At 41.7% G+C, this 19,034-nt stretch overlaps 1 protein-coding gene across 1 annotated transcript in view; it reads right to left on the reverse strand.

Moving 5' to 3' along the window:
- Window positions 1–17,195, reverse strand: part of Rasgrp3 (RAS guanyl releasing protein 3) — a 35,586-nt gene extending 18,391 nt beyond the window's left edge. The window contains exons 1-8 of the mRNA XM_051167185.1: window positions 16,983–17,195; window positions 15,553–15,655; window positions 13,344–13,406; window positions 12,748–12,879; window positions 11,300–11,447; window positions 9,776–9,949; window positions 9,267–9,383; window positions 6,687–6,962 (exon numbers count right to left, since the gene is read on the reverse strand). Coding sequence (XP_051023142.1) covers window positions 6,687–6,962; window positions 9,267–9,383; window positions 9,776–9,949; window positions 11,300–11,447; window positions 12,748–12,879; window positions 13,344–13,406; window positions 15,553–15,655; window positions 16,983–17,052 — 1,083 coding nt within the window. The 5' untranslated portion in view covers window positions 17,053–17,195. The remainder of the gene's footprint in view (window positions 1–6,686; window positions 6,963–9,266; window positions 9,384–9,775; window positions 9,950–11,299; window positions 11,448–12,747; window positions 12,880–13,343; window positions 13,407–15,552; window positions 15,656–16,982) is intronic.
- Window positions 17,196–19,034: the final 1,839 nt, after the last annotated feature.

Raw genomic sequence — 19,034 nt, forward strand, 5'->3', positions numbered from 1 at the left:
AGGAGTGCTGGGATTACTGGTGTATGCCATCATGTCTGGCTTTGACCACATTTCTTTATATATATTTTCAAATTGAATGTTTAAGTCTCATGCCCGGTAATCTGGATGGGGGTAAAAGAGTAAAAAGATGCAGTGGCACTCAGAGGTGAGAAATAAAAGTTTGAAAAGAAAAAGTTAATTCTGGTGAGGTCATGAGCATCAAGAAAAATACAGCAGACCCCATTCCCTTGCAGTGTTGGTTGGAAAGCTCTTAAATGTTCAGTCATGAGACAGAGATAAGAGATTCTAGAATTTTATAGTGTGGAGGCTGGACAGATGTGTAGCACAAGACCTGAGTAAAGGACCATGGAAATAAAGGATAAATATAAGCCGTGATTCTATTGTTTTTGTAGCACCGTTCAGAGTCTTGGTGGTATCAAAGGATAGAAAGTGGTTCAAGAGTCATTTTGTCCTTAATAGTCTGGCAGTTAACAGAACTCAAACAAATAAACAACAACAACAACAAACTGTGTTCACATCAGTGTATGCTAAGTATGAAGTGAGCCACCCTACTCCAAATGTTACAGGAATTATTCTGGGAAAGAGAAGAGTAAATTCAAAAAGCAGAGGGGCTACCATTCAAACCCGAGTTTGCCATTGGTGAACTCTGGTGCACTGAACAAGTGATTTGTGCTCCAGCACTCAGATTCTGCATCTGTAAAATGCGAAGAGCTATACAAGTCTCCACCAAACTCGACTTTAATGAGGATCAAATGAAAGAATACATTCAAGATACTTCACGAGGAGGCAGCACACAGGACTGCCTGATGAATGTTATGAGATTGTTATCGATGTATGTGTATTTATTACGATTATTACACACCGGGATCCCTGGAGACTGATGAGATCAGGAAAGACTCAGGAGGTAGCTGTGAGCTGGAAGAAACTAGAGGAAAAGGAGGCAAGTACAGACAGGGACAACCGCTCACACTGAGGTTGGAGAGCACATACAATGTGTGAACACTATCATGTGTGAACCCTATCATGTGTGAACACTGTCATGTGTGCCCCACTCACCTAAAGCAAGGCAGGAGGTTTACAGTAAACCCGAACAACTCCCACCCATGCCCTTCAATGCTGAGAGGATCGATGAATCACACCACTTCATCAACAATGAACACAGTCAAGGGCTGCTGGCCTTCAGACACGACACATTCCTATAAGTTGTTTTAGTTGGTTTAAAAATAAATCTTCATCATTTGTGAATATGGAGCAAAGAAGAAAAGACAGAAGGGATAAAAAGAGAACTAGAGACAAATCATAGTTTTCAAGAATTTTTTTTTGTTATTACTCCTTGGAAAATGAAGTTGACACCATATAATCTCCAAGCATTCATTCATTTGACAAGTGTTTTGTCAACCATATGATATGTGCCAAAGGTCAGTCACATCACTGTCCTAGCAGCCACTCTGTATTTCATATTTAAATCAAAGATTTTATAACCTGAAGTTCTTTCCTAAGATGAATAAAGTTGACTTGCTATAAAATAGTCCCAAGATCTTACCAGGTTTTGAAAGTCCTGCTTGCTAAGAATGAACAATGTCTTTACTGTCTCTAAAGATTATTCATTTGTATCACAAAAAAAAAAATGCCTCTAAGAACTAGCCAATTATTTAAGAGTGAAATAGCATACACAAAAGAGATACTGACGGACACATTGGTACCCATGATGGTTGGTACTACATACTCTTTAGGGCCTAGAATCAACAAAGAGAGAAATCTCCAGGTAGGGGGAAGTATATTTGTCCTTTTTGCCTCAGTTGCAATTAGAGGCCTTTCGTGGAGGCTCTTCCATAAATAAAGAGAGAATGCCAGGTGCAGTCTTCCTTTCAAATTCCTTGTTATCACGACTTAGTTCTTGCTTTGATTGACAAGCATGTTCTCCTCCTCCTGACCTTTCTCCAAGTACCAGCATCCTTGGATGATGCAATAGCAGCTCCAAGATGTTAAGAAATGCCCAAAACCTCTACAAAGTCCACAAGATACTCTTGCAAGTACCCTTGCTGGGTATTTTCCCATGACAGATGGGCATATAACTGACCCAGTGATGTACATAATTTTGTCTTCTCCAAATGTCTTCTTTCTACTTATCAATGCTTATCAAAGTAAGCAGTTAAGCTTCTTGATTTCTCCTTGATCATCAATAACTTCCACTAGGGACCTCGATGGAGATTTAAGTGAGCTAATATGTATCCTTCCCACTGGCTTTCCTTAGGTCACAGATGCATGCTTTGCATCTATGCATTGCAGCAGCCACATGTAATGGTGCTTATTTGTGAATAGAAAACTGTCCCTGGAGCCACTACCACTTCTGCCTTGCCACTCACAACCCTGTTTCCTCTCTCAAATCTCCGTGGAGACCAAAGGACCTTTCCTGTCTACTTCCCACTTTTAAATATTATGACCAGCTTTTGCCTCACATATTTGCCTCCGATGGTTCTGGGCAATAGTCTGATCCATTGTTTACTGCATTTACCCTCCAATCCTGTCAGCACAGATGGCTCTAGGGTTAGCCTTCATGTTAAGATTTGCTTATTATAAAATAAAACACACTTGATCACCAAATTATTTACACTCATTTATTTAGCAAGTCGTCTTCTTTCTTTTTTCTCTTCCTCCTCCTCCTCCTTTTTCTTCTCTCTATTTTCTTTAAAAAAAAAAAAAAGGAGTCTGTAAAAACATAGGGGCTTTCCAGCTATTTGCATGTGCTCAAAATGGTAAAAGTAACTGATAGGGGCTAAAAATACCATGAAAAGAACTTGTCTGTTTCATATGTCATGAAACAGAGGCATCAGCTTTGAGACCTCCCCATTATATGAGCCAGGATCTCAAGGGGAGATGCCTTCTTCAGATCTCTTGTGAGAGGGAGGACTATCTAAATCCCAGCAGTTGTATGCTATGTTCCTCTCCTCTTCGCTTACTCATGCTGTTCAAAGGGACAAAGGACACAATGGAGAAAGTGACATGGTCTTTGCCTCATAAATTTTATTCTCTAATAAGTCATAGAAAGAGTTGGAGAAAAATATTGTTTAATTTTTAGTGACCTAAAAAAAATTATATGTTAGTAATATATGCCCATGGTAGAGAGCAAATGTCCACCCAAGGCCAATCATCCAATGTTAATTTACATCTTAAAATCCCCCCAAAGGCCCATATGTTAAAAGCTTGTTCAGTGGCTCTGCATTACTGTGAGGGGTGGGACATTAAGAGGTGAAGGCCAGTGAAAGGTCTTTAAATCACGAGAGCATGCCTCCAAGGGAACTGTGGGACCTCAGCGGTGCACTCCTCTCTTTCCACTTCCCAGGCATGAAATGAGTGATCTTGCTTTGCCATGTGGTACCCCGCTGATAAACAGCCTTACCACAAGACCAGTGCAAAGAGGCCAAATGGTAACAGGCCGAGCCAAAATAAGCCCTTTCTTTCAATAAATTGATTTATACCAGGAATTTGTTATAGTGACAGAAGCTGACTAATACTTCACCCCAGGGAGAAAGTTTCCCAACCTTGTATCAGAAGTTTGCCATTTTTAGGCTTTGGGGACATTTGTAAATCTCAGTTCCTTCATTTTTTTGAGAAAGGAGGGACAGAGGTGATGTGACATGTTCTGTTTTTATTTCCCTAGGATTCATTACAGGGTCCATGTGAGAATTGACCAGGGAGGTAGATGGGAAAGGGCCGTGTGAGTCGGTGATCATGGAAAGTCCCAGCCCTTGTAGGCAGCCTGAGGCACAGAATAGGTGTTTAATAATTGTTCATTAGCGTGAGTTCTCACTTTCTGTTTTTCAGTGTTCCAAAGCACATATTGGTCACTAAAGAACACAGTCATTTCAGGCAAAATTTTGACTTGGAGAACACTCGCTCTCCTACCTCAGACAGCTGCAGTGGTGTGGTCCTGATCCAAACACATACGTGCTTCATGCAGTGGACGCTAGACTCTAGTGAGCACATAAGCTTCCTCGCGGCTCAGGTTGAGGATGGTACCGTCCCAGAGGTCAGAAAACAATGCATGTGACTTTGTCACTAACAGAAAGTCTCCTCGATTGTGGGGAGAGAAGAAGATAGTAGATGTAAGTAGAAAGTGGCTAAGGAGTCATGACTCCTCTGCAGGCCTGTCTTATGCGGGGGAGTCGGTGGGCCATGGCTAATACCACAGAAATGCTTCCTGACCTTCCTGGCTTTGCCAGTCTGTATTTCTAGAATCATACAAATTGACACCTCATAAATGAGCACAGAAGCATTATGAAAAAGGCAGAATCAGGACTGATTAGCACAGGGGCAAGGCTCAGATCAAGACTTTCCATGGAGGATCCATGCCAGCACTCTGGGATACACAGCACTGCGCTTAAGGATGGCGCTAAGAAGCTTCTACCTGCTCCCTCTGTGTCCCTCTGCCGTCATTTCTTCTCTTTCATTTTTCCTAGCCAAAAGGACTTGTTTCTTCGCTTTAATTTTAAAATTCAAGTTTCTATTTGTACCATTGAACTTTCATTAAAACTTTTCAGACTTTTCTGAAACACTTTTTTGATGATGTTGCTTTCAGGTTTTGCTTCTTGTTTTTGTTTGTTTCTTTGTTTGGAGATTGAACCAAGGCCTTATGCATGCTGGGCAAGCATCATTTCATGGACAGACCTTTTCCTTCTTGGTCCACTTAAAACTCAAACTTAATTTCCCTACTTTATCATAGTCTTTTAGGTGTTTGAGATGCGGCCGAAATGTAGGCACCGGCCTCACTGGCCTCATGAAGTTCTACTCATGGCTAAGAATGCAGCCTGGATACAGACACTTGAAACTGAGGGTTCATCCTGGCACTTCTCTTCAGACATCACCTGTCTGTCCTGTGGTTTGTGTCTGCTTGTGGCTACAACTCTGAGCACTGATTCATGGAAACTTATTTACATGGCAAATCATTAATCAATGCAGGTGCCTGAATTATTGTGAGGTGGTTCCCCAGTGGAGAATATCTTTTTATTTATTGTTTAATCACACAAACCCAAGAGGCCTATGTGTTAGCCACTTCAACTTTATACCTAAGAGTACAGCGCATGCTATCACTCTACTCAGGGGCATGTCCTTTGATAACAATGACTTGCTCTGGGGACAGTGTACCTGAAGGCTGGGAACCAGAGCCTATTCCAATGCAGCAGTCCTGCGCCATGTCAGCTGTCACAACTTAAGGGGACTCATTGCTTTCATTTTCCATGGCCATAGAAAGAAAACATCAGCTCATCATGGCAGCCAGGTCTCAGAGTCTCCATGGTTAGGAACCCGAACAGAGAAGTTATACCTTCACTTGTTTAAGCAAGGGTAGGAGAATTTGTTTATCTTGCTTCCTCCTCACACACACACACAAATGTCTTCTTCTATCCACTCTTGTGTCTAAAAACTCTAGACCTGAAGACCATCTAAACAGCCTGCCACCAGTGCCAAGATAAACCAGCACATAACACTTAGAGAGGTGGTGGGTGAACAGCTCTTATTTGACACTCATAACTTCTAAACACAGCCTTTGCCATCTCTTTTGAGTTCTTAACTGGGCCAGGTGCTGGGCATGGTAATTAAAGCACACAGAGAGGGAGAGATGTTACTGTAATGCTGAGCAATGCCTTCTTCGGTGAAGGAAAATGTAAAGCCCAAGGGTGACACGGGACAGAAGACAAAGACAAAGAACAAAGACAAAGACAAAGAAGGACAAAAATCTTTACAAAGTGGCACATGATGGCCCACAGATAGAATCCTAGCACTTGAGAGACTAAGGCCGGGGGGAACACATGTTCAAGACTAGCCTGTGCTAAACTGAAAGATCCAGTGTAAATCAAACAAGGAAAAAAAAAAAACTGAAAACAAACCCAAACTGAACTAAACAAAAGCAAAAGGCAAGAAGGTATCAGCAAGAAGGCTCAGCAGGCAAAGGTTGCACACACTTAGCAACCTGAGTTCCAGCCTTGAATCTATATACAGGTGGAAAAACGAAAAACAACTTCTTGAAGTTCTCTTTCTCTCCCTCCCTCCTCCCCTCCCTCTCTCTCTTCCACGCTCTCTCTTTCCCTCTCCCTATGCCACATACATATAATACAAAATAAAATGTTTCAAATTATCTTATTTGTGTGTAATAATTTAAATGTATATGTAAAAAATAAATATAATAAAAATTACAAAACGAAGCTTTAAATTAAGAATAAAGATGGAGTCTTTGAATTCTCATTCAAAAGAGAAGCAGAGGACATAAGAAAGGGGCTGAAAGCTGGCCAAGTGTGATGAAAGAGGGCAAAGGGCTAAAGCAGCTCCTAGGGAGTAAAGACCATAGGAGGGGCTTATGTGGGCAGAGACTAGGTTCCTTCAAAAGAAGGAAAATGCACTTCTACAAGGCTACAGTGTTACAGTGTGCTCCCGATGGGTGTTAAGTTTCCATTTTCCTCATCCTTTGAGACTAAACTCCTTATTATCATGTCCTGTTTTCCCCAAAGTGAATTGTCACAATGTCTCTTTCTATGGCACTGGATATTAGGGACAGAAGTACTGTTCAGCACACACAGGCCCTGGGACTCACTGTGAGTAGGACAGATGTGCTGTTCAGCACACACAGGCCCTGGGACTCACTGTGAGTAGGACAGATGTGCTGTTCAGCACACACTGGGCCTGGGACTCACTGTGAGTAGGTTGATCAAATCCATGTTTGGTTCCAAGTGGTGAGAGGCGTTCTGCAGGGAGACCAGTTCACTTAGGGTAACGGAAAGCTGGTGCATTTTCACAATGTTCACTTTGTTCTCTTCCATCCAGTCTGGGAAAATGACATGGACCGCTATCAAGTCTTTCAAGTGCACGCCAAGGATGGGGATTTTGAAGCCATCACAGTCAGCAAAGGCCTTGCGGTAATTGCAATAATTGCCATTGGAGGAGACCAACTCGGTCATTTCATTCCAGTTCTGGGAAGAGATGGAAAAGCAGAATTTGCAAACAACAACTTTCTCCCCTGTCCACTCCCAGATTCTGGAATATGTGGCTTGGAATGGCTCAGCTGAGGGGAGGGATATCGGCTGAATGAAGGTTGATACAGAAAACTATTAACCAACAGGAAGACAATGAGAAAGTGAACTGGGCCTGGCTCTCACTTGGACAACGTGCTCCGTCTCTCAGCAGCACAGAAATGGCTTGTGTCTCTGCTTACCTGTGTGCTACTAAATGGCATCACACATGCTTAGAATTCTGAAAGCCATGAGAAAGTACAATTCACAAAGGCAAGCGTGCAGTATTTTACAATGCCCTCATGTTCCCAAGAAAGTTGCATTGTACATGTCACTTGAAGGTTGATCTGGATAGGAATCGGATAGGAAAAGTTTTGCTGAGCTGGAGGTTTAGACTCCACATTAACTAAAACTGATCTGTCAGTTTCTTTTCCTACACAAGAAAGAGTTTAAATGTGTGTGTGTGTGTGTGTGTGTGTGTGTGTGTGTGTGTGTGTGTGTGTGTGCTTGCATGTATGTGTGTGTGTTATGACTTTATGTATATGCGTGCTCTGTCTGTTTGTATGTGTGTGCAGCACATGTATGCCTGGCCTGGGCTCTGTAGATATTAGAAAAGGCTGTCAGATCCCTCGGACTGGAATACAGACCGTTGTGAGCCACTGCGCAGTTACTAGAAATCAAATCCACATCGTCTGGAAGGTCAACAGAGCTCTTAACAGCTGAGCTGTCTTTCCGTCCCTCTAATATGTAATTTTTAAAGGATATAGTAAAATTGAAAACTCAAGCTTTTTATTTTATATAACTTAAATTTTCTTTTTGCCTTTTATTTGGCATTTAGTGCGAAGCTTAAGGAAAAAATAGAACCCATAGTGGTCCCATTATACTTGGAATGAGGGCCGAGTTTGAGGCCAAATGGTGCTTCTTGAGGTTATTCATCTGTGTTTATTTGGATACTCTCTGCTGGTTAGTGTACAATAACTAGGCTTTATGATAAATCCCCTTTCCAGTAGCATCCCACATGACTATGAGCTCTTTCTCCCTCCAGGACTTAGGATGGTCTGTGCTTTAACCTCATGGGGATTCCACCCATTTTGTTTGTAAACAGTTTAGGAACAGAAGGTTAAGCCAATCAACACACTGTATTTTTCAATGTTATGGGTTCAGGATAACCATCATATGACCTGAGATGGTGAGGTATATGCCGAAAAAGGTCTTTAATTAATGAAGGGAGAGTGAAAATGAGAAGTCTTTCATGGATAAGAGTAGTTCCCCAAAGTCCAGTCAGGACAGAAGGCAGGCTAATAAGCCAAGCAAGCAAATAATACCAAACAAACAAACCAGAACAAAGGCACCTATAGATAAGTCCTTGTTATTCAGAAGGTAAGCAATTCAGCCAGACTCTGGTAAGTCCATACCTGGAGTTCACCGTGCCACTGGACTGCCAGGGTAATCAATCAATAGATTGCTTTAGTATTTAAACAATTTAAATGGTCTCCATCTTCACCTTCTTTAAGACAAAACAGAACATACCCTCCTCCTATGGTAGCCAAGTGTTAATATAAGGGAGATGTTCCTTTCTGCTCAGTAAGAAGGTTATTTGACTTGGTCTGTGAGTAAATGGCACAGAGAATATTGATTTGTGAACTGGCTTTTAAAGGCATATGCTTTTGTTTGTGGCAACTCAGTTATGAGGCTGAAGATTTCTACATAAGACCTTCTCCTTGCCTTTCCTTTGCATCTCCCATGTGCCACAGTGTTGTGAGTACCACGCACCAGTGAACTCACTGCAGAAGCACCGGGCACTTAGCTTATTCATCTGGTGTCTTCCACATTAACAGAGTGCCAATCACATAGCAAGTACAAAACAAATGTTTGATGATATTTACAATATATTCATCTTTGGTTAGTACTTTTCCATTTTGCATTATTTATTTACTGGGGAAGGGATGTACATGGCTCAGCATATGTAAGCAAATCAGAAGATAATTGTTGGGAATATGTTTTTTCCCTCCACCATGTAGGTTCCAGGATCAAACCCAGGTCACCAGCGTTGGCGGTATCTCACCAGCCTGGCAAGAACATTCTAATTATAACACTTACCGCCAGCAGCAATCTGGTTTTATGGGAGGACTCGGTCAGTGGGGCTATTCCCTTCTTATTTTGTTCCCTGTGTGTAACTTTGCATTGACTTAAGAGAAAAACATATCAGAATATATCTCAACAATCTACAATGTTAACTCAGATCTCAGACCAATTCCACGGTACCTTTGTAACTTCTGAAGAGAGGTGAGAATGGGTCTCTTTGAGTCGGGAAATAGAACTGTGACTAAGGCCGCCAACCACTGCCATTAAGGTGTTAAAATTCTTTAGTTGAAGGAGTTTCTGGAAAAAAATGTTGACACCAGTACTTGGTAAGGATTTTTAAAAATTGTTTTGAATTTTCCTAGATTACAGGTGAATACAAGCACAATTTTTAATAACAAGAATCTAGGGAGGAAATATATCACTTTACAATGAAATGAAAATTGAATTTTCTAAAAAAAAAAATACCAGCCATTTCACATAAATATACTTAAATACTTCTAACATTGTTGTTTAAAAGCAATTTTGTTATGTAAGAGGAACATGGTTTGTTTGTTAGATATTTATTAATGGTGTAATTGTCTAGTGCTCTCTTTCTTATTGTTACCACCAATGTTCTCAATGACTTCCCTCAACAAAATTAATGAATATACAGAATTCCCAAACCCAAGTCTGATTATGACGAGACGAACCTGTGCTACATTGATGAACTTTGTGATGACTTCTGCTCTTTGCTGAGGACTTGGTTTGCTAAGAACCATCAACTGGACCCACTTAGAGATCCCATTAAATAAAGCAATAGATCTCTCCAGTGTTGGGTTATTCTCCAGGCAGCCGTGAATGACATAGCTCTGATAATCTGTGAACTGGCAAAGAAAGAATGAGAGATTCTGAACTGTAATAGAGCATTCACAGAACCAGACGTTAGACAGTTAGATAAAAGGCATGAGCTAGCCTTTCATAGCAACATGGTGATTTTTTCCCCATTATTCATTTATAAAGGAGTCTTTCAAGTTCAACCTATGCTCCTTTAATGGGCAATTTTACTACATTTCAAAATGTACTCCCACAAACACACAAGCTACAGTGCCTTAGAAGACAGGAAAGAAGAGGGGGAAATTCAGAGAATTCCAGACTTCTGAACCCAGGTCACCAGCGTTGGCGGTACGCATCCTCACCTACTGAGGTGAGGCCATTCACCTCTTCACCTAGGCCATTATCCTGGTAATATTGAGGCAGACATGACCAGTATCTCCCAGACAGAGCTAAGGTTTTCGATTTTCAGTTCTACCAGTGGCACCAAAGAACAAGTGTATTTAGGATACAATGGCACACAACACTAAAGAACAGAAATTGGATGGAATATCATATTCTCAAATAAGAATAGGTTCCTAGTATTTCAAGAAAACAAAGGGGAGATAGGAAAAGATAAAGTAAAGTTCAGAGAGAGAGAGAGAGAGAGAGAGGAACATGTTTCTAGTCAAAATCCTCTTGTTTGCCAGCCATGGTATGATTCACGTTAGGCTCCTTGGGAAGGGAATGACTTGTGACTTCACCTGAGCTCATAGGAAATAGCGAAGTAACCAGCTGTTGGAACCACAGTAAGGAAATGGATAGCAACAAAGAGGTGCCTTGACGAGACTGTGGGTGAGGAAGGAAGGAGAATGGGAGGGCAAAAGAACATAGAAAAGGAATGAGGACCCAACAGATGTGCAGAAAGGAAAATCTAAGTCAGGACTTCTGTCTCCTGGAAAGAGGTCATCTAAAGCTGAGATCTCCTCAAAGCCTACAATTCTTAATTCTCAACCTATTTTCATAGTTAGGCATTTATATAGATACCAAAATAAGTTAACTCACTCCCAATCCCTACCACCATAAATAAAAATCTCAGCAAAACTATTCCCTGGGAGGAGGTCACTCGAACTAAATAAACCATGAATGGTTAAGTCTCTGCTGAATATTTAGAAAAATTGTGCTTTAATTCTATGAAAGGAGACATTGAACATAGTGACAGAAATATAGCCCCTGAGCCATAAACTAAAGACAGGATAATATTTATATTTGGTTAAAAGAGATTGTTCCTGTGAATCGAGGGCACATTTCCAACAGAGCCCAGTGGCAGAGGCTGCCAACACTTGGGAGCATGAACACACAGCTCTTGGGAAAGTTGGCACGGTGCATGTTACCCTTGGAAGAATACCCAACAAGTTCCTTACTGAAATCCTTCTAAAAGATTTATGCTCCAGAAAAGTGAGGTGCTCAGCCAATTCAATGGGCTCCAGATGGTCAAATAAGAGACAGGCCTTCCCCTTTTTCGATACTTTTTTCCTCTGTGTGACTCTCCTCATCCAGTCATAGGAAGGACTGTGAAAGAAGAGCAAGTCTGGTCAGCGTGTTGAAAACGCATTTCACCCAGTGGAAGATATTAACCTACTGACTGTAACTCTTGGTTTACTGCCAGGAGCTTGTGTGAAATACACACCCTGGCCTCCATATTTGAAGAGAAAACCACCCATCCTTTGCCAATAGAACACAGACTTGGGAGTTGTTTTTTCTAGGCAGAGTAGGTTTGTCCTGATCCATCGTGAATCTCTTACTATGTATTCCTTGTGACCAAGCAAGGTCTAAGATATAAAGAAGAGATCAGGGATAAACCTATAAATTCAGAAGTTTATTGGCATAAATATGGTGATTCGGGGCACCTGGAAACAGCCATGGTGGTGGTTATCACACTTGCGTATCACATGGATTATCTGAAAAACTCATTATGATGACAAAGGCCTGGATCTCACTTCCAGAGACACTGATTTATTAGGAATGACTCTGAATGACAGGCATTGTAAAGAAGCACCCCCTGATGAATCCTGGGTCATTTATTATCAATTAGTCTTGAAGAGGCATTCCAGGTAAAGAGAATGCTTAAGACACAGAATGTGTATATTTTATGTAGACCTGTAATCTTAGCACTTGGAAAGCCAAAATGGGAAAGTCATCACAAGTTCAGGACCGCCGAGGCTACATAATGAATGTCAGGCCAGTGTAGGACAGAATATACAGTTGTAATATAGACAACCACACCTAGGGTCATGAGAAAGCTTTCCCTGAGCAAAGTTAGCTTGTCTGTATTACAAACGAGTCTAATTAGTATTAAGTCCCTAATGCAATATCCAGCCAGGACACAACTATGGTTAGCATTTGCGTAGGCTCAGGCGAGCCTCTGCAGTACTGGGGTACAGAGCTCCTCGGACTTGAATGAGAATAGGAATCACATAGGGATCTTATTAAGGTATAGATTCCAATTCAACAGGCTCAGTCAGGACCCAAGACTGTTTGCTGATGGGCTCCTGGGAGACCCTGACTAAATTCAGGTCAGGAACTAAGCACTTGGCATCCATTATGTGCCAAATGTTTTCATGTGCTCTCCTGTGGACTTTTCAAAAGCAGAATAATCCCATAAAGGTGCCATCCCATTTCATAAGCAAACTGCAGATTGGAGAGATAGATTGTATGTATGGAGAGATAGGCAGCTGTGTCCACTGTTGCCAGGCTGTCTTCAAAGAAGGAACTTCCTTCTAGAACAATATAGATTCCAGGCAAGCAAGGCCATCACCAGCCCTTCCTATAGCAAGGAACCCATGAAGATCAAAGGACTTGCTGGCCTTACACGCTGGATATGTCCATGAGGCTGACGTGCTTCTCATAGCCTAGTTGACTAGCGACGTCCCGGAACTCCTCAGTCATACGGATCAAACCAAGATCCAAATTAAACTCTGCAGGAAATTTCAGAATCCAGTACCTGAAAGGTATATAAAGGACTTTCAGCAGCTGGAAGATTTCATTTGGAGACTAACGTACCATTTTATAAGCTGAACAAAACAATGATCCCAGTTCCACGTTTTTAGGTCACGACTCCAGCAATCCTATCTTAGGCGTTTCCATCCTTGCTGTATGCCCTTCCATCAAGGACCACGATCCCGCAAACCTCAACTTCTTCCTGACTTCCTACAGAGCACAGCTGAGGGGAGCCCCCACCCCAATTCATGGCAGTGTATACAATGACGGACTTAAAACACTGAATCCATCGGATCCGTGAGCTGGTTTTACTCTCTACTTGGATCTCTAGTTTCTAAGGTAAATTGTATCCTGCCCACCAGGAACAGAGAAGAACCAATAGAGTGCAGGCTGCTTAGAACAAAACAAGACTCATTGACAATTCCAAAACCCAAGGCTATGAGAAGTGAAATCTGTGAGTGTGTTTACCTCATGAAATAACAGATCTTCAGTCGGAACTCATCACAGCTCTGTCCCCTGGCGTTCCGATACGTAGGCTGGTTAAGGAGACATTCTTACATCTTCCTTTTGCCCATGCCTAGCCTGCACTGTTCCAATAATTTACACGAATACCAGGCAGCTTGAGTTACGGGTTGAGCACATCTAAATCCAAAACCTTGAAATGCAAAAAGCCTCAAACTCTGAAACCTTTGGGGAGTTAACAATACAAGGAGAAAACCCTACTCTTGAGCTAACCTGATGCTATAGTTAAATGCGAGCCCATTTAAAATAGTGTATTTTTAGACTTGCATGCCATCCTTGTGGACCTCTTCTTCTGGAAGTACAGCTACCTTGAGATTTGTTAACACCCAAGATACGAAAGGTTTAGGCTTTCAGAATTGTGGATGATGGGAATTGAACCTGGAGACAGTCAAATGGGCGGCACAGAAGAGGGATGTGGGTATGTCAACATGGAGCAGTCAAACCTGAGCTGCTAATGCTCGGGGATATGTTTTTGGCCCTGTGGAGAAGTCAACTACAAGTTAGTTGCACATTCCTGAGTACTTGCCAACCAACAACCCCAAACTATGGTTACAAGCACACTGCAAAGTATACATAATTCAAAGTTGATACTACCTAGAAACACCATTTTAGCTGAAAGGGGTTTTGTATTTACAATTGGTATTTTATGTAACAAGTACTCTAATCTCATTGCTAGTTGGAAATGTCATGTTCAGACATGTCAATATTAAGACTGTGTTATTTGTTCTTAAGTCTATTACTGTTTCTATTTTAACAAATATTCCCACTGTAGCCAGGCACAGTGGGGTATGGAGTGGGTAAAGAAACCAAGGGGGAGAAATGTCAGTCTTTAACTTCCATACCATCTGGATTTTCCTACACTATACCTTGACATGCTTGAATGCCCCTCTTTGTGTTTCATGCATTGGCAAGCACATTAAGAAAAAGAGTGCTGTCTATGAATGAACTGTTTGGGCAATGCATGGATCGTGTGATCAACCCTCTCCTCCTTCCCTTCATCAATAGTGAGAACAATGAGCATCGAGACCTTGCTCACTCCCAAGGCTCTGCCCTCAGGGTGACTGTCTCCCTTCCTTCTCTAGCATCCCCTTATCCCTTGAGGTTGTGGGAGGATGAAAGGAGGAAGTATGAAGTGGACAGGCTCGGTCCCCACATGGCCCAGGCAGCCTTGGCAGCCAATAACGTCTGCACAGACTTTCTAAGTCCCAGGCTCCTCCTTTCCTGGGGGAATTCTGCCTCACTCCCACAGGGCCTCCTTGGTAATATAAGGCAGAGATGTAAGAACACTGAAGCACAGATCTTAGGAATTAAACCTCATACTGTGAGGTTTCTTGTGTTATATCTATGTGCCTTTTCATCATTTTCAGGACCACATTTTACACAAAACCACGAAACAGCTGTTCTTACTACAAAATATGGTTTTCAAAATAGGGTTTTATTTTTAGCCTTGTACAGGTTTTTGGGTTGTTTGTCAATAAAACCAAAAAATTAGCATTAAGTGAAAAATGACAGGGGAAAACAAAACAAAACAAAAACCTTCTAGAACAGTGGTTCTCAATCTGTGGGTTGAGACCTCTTTGCGGATCACATATCAGATATCCTAAATATCTGATATTTATGTTATGATTTATAGCAATAGCAAAATTACTATTATGAAATGACAACAAAATAATTTTATTGTTCGGGGGCATCACTGCAACATGAGGAACTGCATTAAAGGGTTGCAGCATTAGGAAGGTTGAGAATCACTGTTCTAGAATATTCACTGTGTCTTACCAGCAAGGAGAAATGTGACAACTAAGCTAGGCTGTGTTGTCATCACAGAAGAAAAATATTAGGTCTTGAGTCAGTATTAAATGTTCATTCCTTACACTATCAGTCAAAATATTAAGGATAAGTTAGGACTCCCCCCCCCCCAGCCTATTATTCCATTTCATACCTTATTGATGTCTTTAAGTACATCCAAGACACCCAGTCACTACTCAACTATTTTGTCCGTCATCCAGGCACTTCGTCTAATATCTGTAGAGTCCCAAAGCAGCGGGATAACTGACTAAGCCTGCCTGTTTATCTCAGTGTACTGGTTTTAGGTAGACTATCTAAATACAGAACTTGATGAATGACTGAAAACATTACACAACAGTTGAAAAGATATATGCAGAGGAGTTTTTCTGCCAGTTCGGTGGAAGGTAAATACCATCGGTGCATCAGCAGCACTATTCTTGGCAAATAACTGTCATTCAATTCTCCATTGTCATCTGTGGAAAATAAAATAAGGAGTGAAGAGAAGGCAGGGTCAAACCTTCCTTCCTTTAGTAATCACGTGTCAACAATGTCTCATAAGCTCCATCAGATTTCGTAAGATTTGTTTTTAACTGTGTGTATAGGAGTCGGTAAGTGCATATGAAGTCAGAGGCATTAGTGGGAGTAAGAGGAAGTTGTGCGAGATCAGACATGTTTCCGGGAACAGAACTCTGCCCCCTTTAAGGGCGGCATGCACTCTTAACTGCTGAGCCATCTCTCTAGTCCCAAGCCCAATTTCCTTTTTTTTTTCAACTTTCTACTTCAGCTAGTATTTTCTGGCGAACGAAGTAGATGGGTGTCACCATTCTTTTACTTTACAACTGATCAATTTAGCAAATATAAATTCAGGACATCCAGGTCAATTTAAATGGAAAGTAAATAACGATTAAATTGTCAAAATAACTATGGCCTTGCCATATTTGAGGCATACAAGAAATTATGACTATCTGAAATTCACATTAAGTGATCATTTTGCATTTATTTATTTATTTATTTATTTTTCTGTTTATTTACTTATTGGGATGGGGTGCTGCATGTGTGGAGGTCAGAGGACAGCTTTCCAAACAGCTGGTTCACTCCTTCTACCACATGTGCTCTGGGGATCACACTCAGAGCGTCAGGCCGGGCGGTGCTTTTAGTTGAGCCACCTTGCTGGCCGCAGTCATTCTGTATTTTATCCAATACTCCCACTCTGACCCACTTCCAGTTTTTAATCAATTAAACGCATCAAATTGCTAAGTTGAGTAAACAAAATTCTCTTGTGTGACTCCAAAGCTCGGTGATAAAATAGATGTAGAAACAGCAAAACCAAAGGCTCGTCGCTGTGGTAAGACTCAAGATGTATACAAATGAAGGCTATAGTATGTTGTGCAATGCACACACACACACACAGACACATGTGAGTCACTGTAGCATGCACCACATGCATGAGGACATGCACTGGACAGTGGCATGGTAGAAGTCAGCACCATTTCTGATAGGTTATTAGGGATTGTTAATATCTAGAATGACAACTGATGACTCCAATGACAGAAGAAAATATGGAAGTAGAAAATGACATGAGGAATGTTCCAGAAATAAGTGGATAGTTTGTCTGGAGTATGAATTGTGCACAGTGGAGAGAAAGAAATGTAGAGGCCAGTGAGACTGGAGAGACAGAGGGGGTCTGGTCTCCACACCAAGGCACAGGCACTGAAACCCATCCATAAAGAGCCTGCTTATACACTAAAGCAAGTGGCAGCACCAAGAAGCATGAAGAGACTGAAAAGTAAAAGTTCGTACCAAAAATCTCAATGCATGTCCTCAGCAGTTCATCCAGCGTCGCTGCTTTCCCGAGGCCGCTGGACCCCATGGTGCTTTAGCCGTTGTCAAAAATCCGGAGACATTTCCAGCAGCGGACAGATTATCTCCATATCTGTAACAGCCAATTGTGCTCTCGCCCTCTGATACCCTCTGTTCCTAATTATACTTCAAGAGAACTCTAAAAGAACAAGAAGAAAAGACTAGATTTTAGATGCATCAAGGGACCGCTTTCCTATCTTCCCTGCCCCCACCTCGGATGCCATTGACCATATTTTCTACAAGAAAAGCAACAATCAAGTTGATAGATGATCTCACTTGCCATGAGAATAAAATGCCTGGCTGGAGCAACCCTTGGCATGCACTGTGACTTGAACACAGAGTTGTCCCATCTTAAATGTCATCCCCTTCTGCAGCTGAACAGTTTTTAACATAATAGCCCACACTTTCTTCATATTCTTACATAAGAAGGCATTCAAGAAGCCACTCACTTTACTTAGTTTAGTGCCATTGCAGATATCTTTAGGGACACACGCTTTTTAATACAAGTGTAGTTATCAGCATGATCCTCATTGATAGGTAAATGTTCCACGATCATAAACAACCATTCTAAACTTTTCCTAAGCTTGATAATAGCAGCATTATTACTGTGATGAGTTGTCTTAGTTACTCTTTTATTGTTGTGAGACACAGCATGACCAAAGCAATGTATAAAAGAAACTTTCGTTGGAGTTAGAGTCTATGACATCATGGTGAGGCGCATAGCATCAGGCAGGCATGCTGCTGGAGCAGTAGCTGAGATTACATCCTGATCCACAGTCACAGGCAGAAAAAGAGGCAACTTGGAATGGTGTGACCTTTCAAAAGCTCAAAGTCCACCCCCAGTGACACACCCCCTCTAACAATGTCACACCTCCCAATCATTCCCAACAGTTCCACCAAGTGGGAACATATTCAAACATTCCAACACATGAGCCCATGGGGGCCGTTCTCATCCAAACCACCATAATAGTAAAAAGCATTATTGATCATTTATTGAACAACTGCCTGAAGCTTTAATCTTACCCTACTTTATTGATTAAACCTTCATAATGATGCTATGTGGCAGCAATTATTATTCTCTACTTATGGATAAGCTTGTGGGATTCACAGAGACTCAACAATTTAATCCCAACTACCCTATCTTTCAATGATTGGGTAAGCAAGATGCCCATATTTAAAAAAAAAAAAACACTTCTGGGCTCCCTTGCCCTCATATGACTCCCTCAGATGTGAATAGCGCGAGCTCTCACAATGTTGTCCCTTAATCTAACGTGAAGGTCATTGCTCTTTCACACCATCTCAGAAAGAGGATGTCATGACAATTGTCAGTCATAGAAGTAAGAGAATGTCAAGGGGCAACTGGGGTCGGAAACATCTGAGAGTTGCTTAGGGAATGTGTCCCTGTTGGTGAAACAGTATCACCTTACTTTATAAAGCCAGTGTCCCATCATCAGACTCCTCATAAGCCTGGGAGAAGCACAGAACCTCTCTGCTGTAAAGCGTTATCTGCTTTGCACAGTGGAGTACCTGAGCGGGGCTGTTAGGGTCCTTTCTGGTGAGCTCTTTGATTCAGTGTTTACTTCCCTCTCAGGCTTTGTTTATGTATCTGGTAGTCAGTGAACATCAGCACTGCATTGGACACAAAAGCTGCCAGGAGGAAGGAAGGACTCCTCTGCCCTTGCCTTCCGTGGGCTCACAGTCAGCGGCAGAGAGCGTCCTAACGTTCTGTCATTCTAACATTAGTCATTCTGCAGTCTAGCAAATGCATGGCTGTGTTCATTCAGTGTGATCACCACAGGATGACACTTGGGTGAGTCTGTGCATTAGGCATATAATTCTACATTAAAAAAAAAAAAGGTTTCTAGGTCTCTTGTCCATTCATTCCATATAATCAGGTCTTTGTGCCTAAGGCGCCCCTCTTGGAGGATAGAAAGAATGGCTTAATGAAAACAGCAGGAAGAGGATTCACAAAGCCATACCAAGTCAATGCTC

This window comes from Acomys russatus, chromosome 1 (assembly GCF_903995435.1).
Source record: "Acomys russatus chromosome 1, mAcoRus1.1, whole genome shotgun sequence".
Taxonomy (NCBI): Eukaryota; Metazoa; Chordata; class Mammalia; order Rodentia; family Muridae; genus Acomys; species Acomys russatus.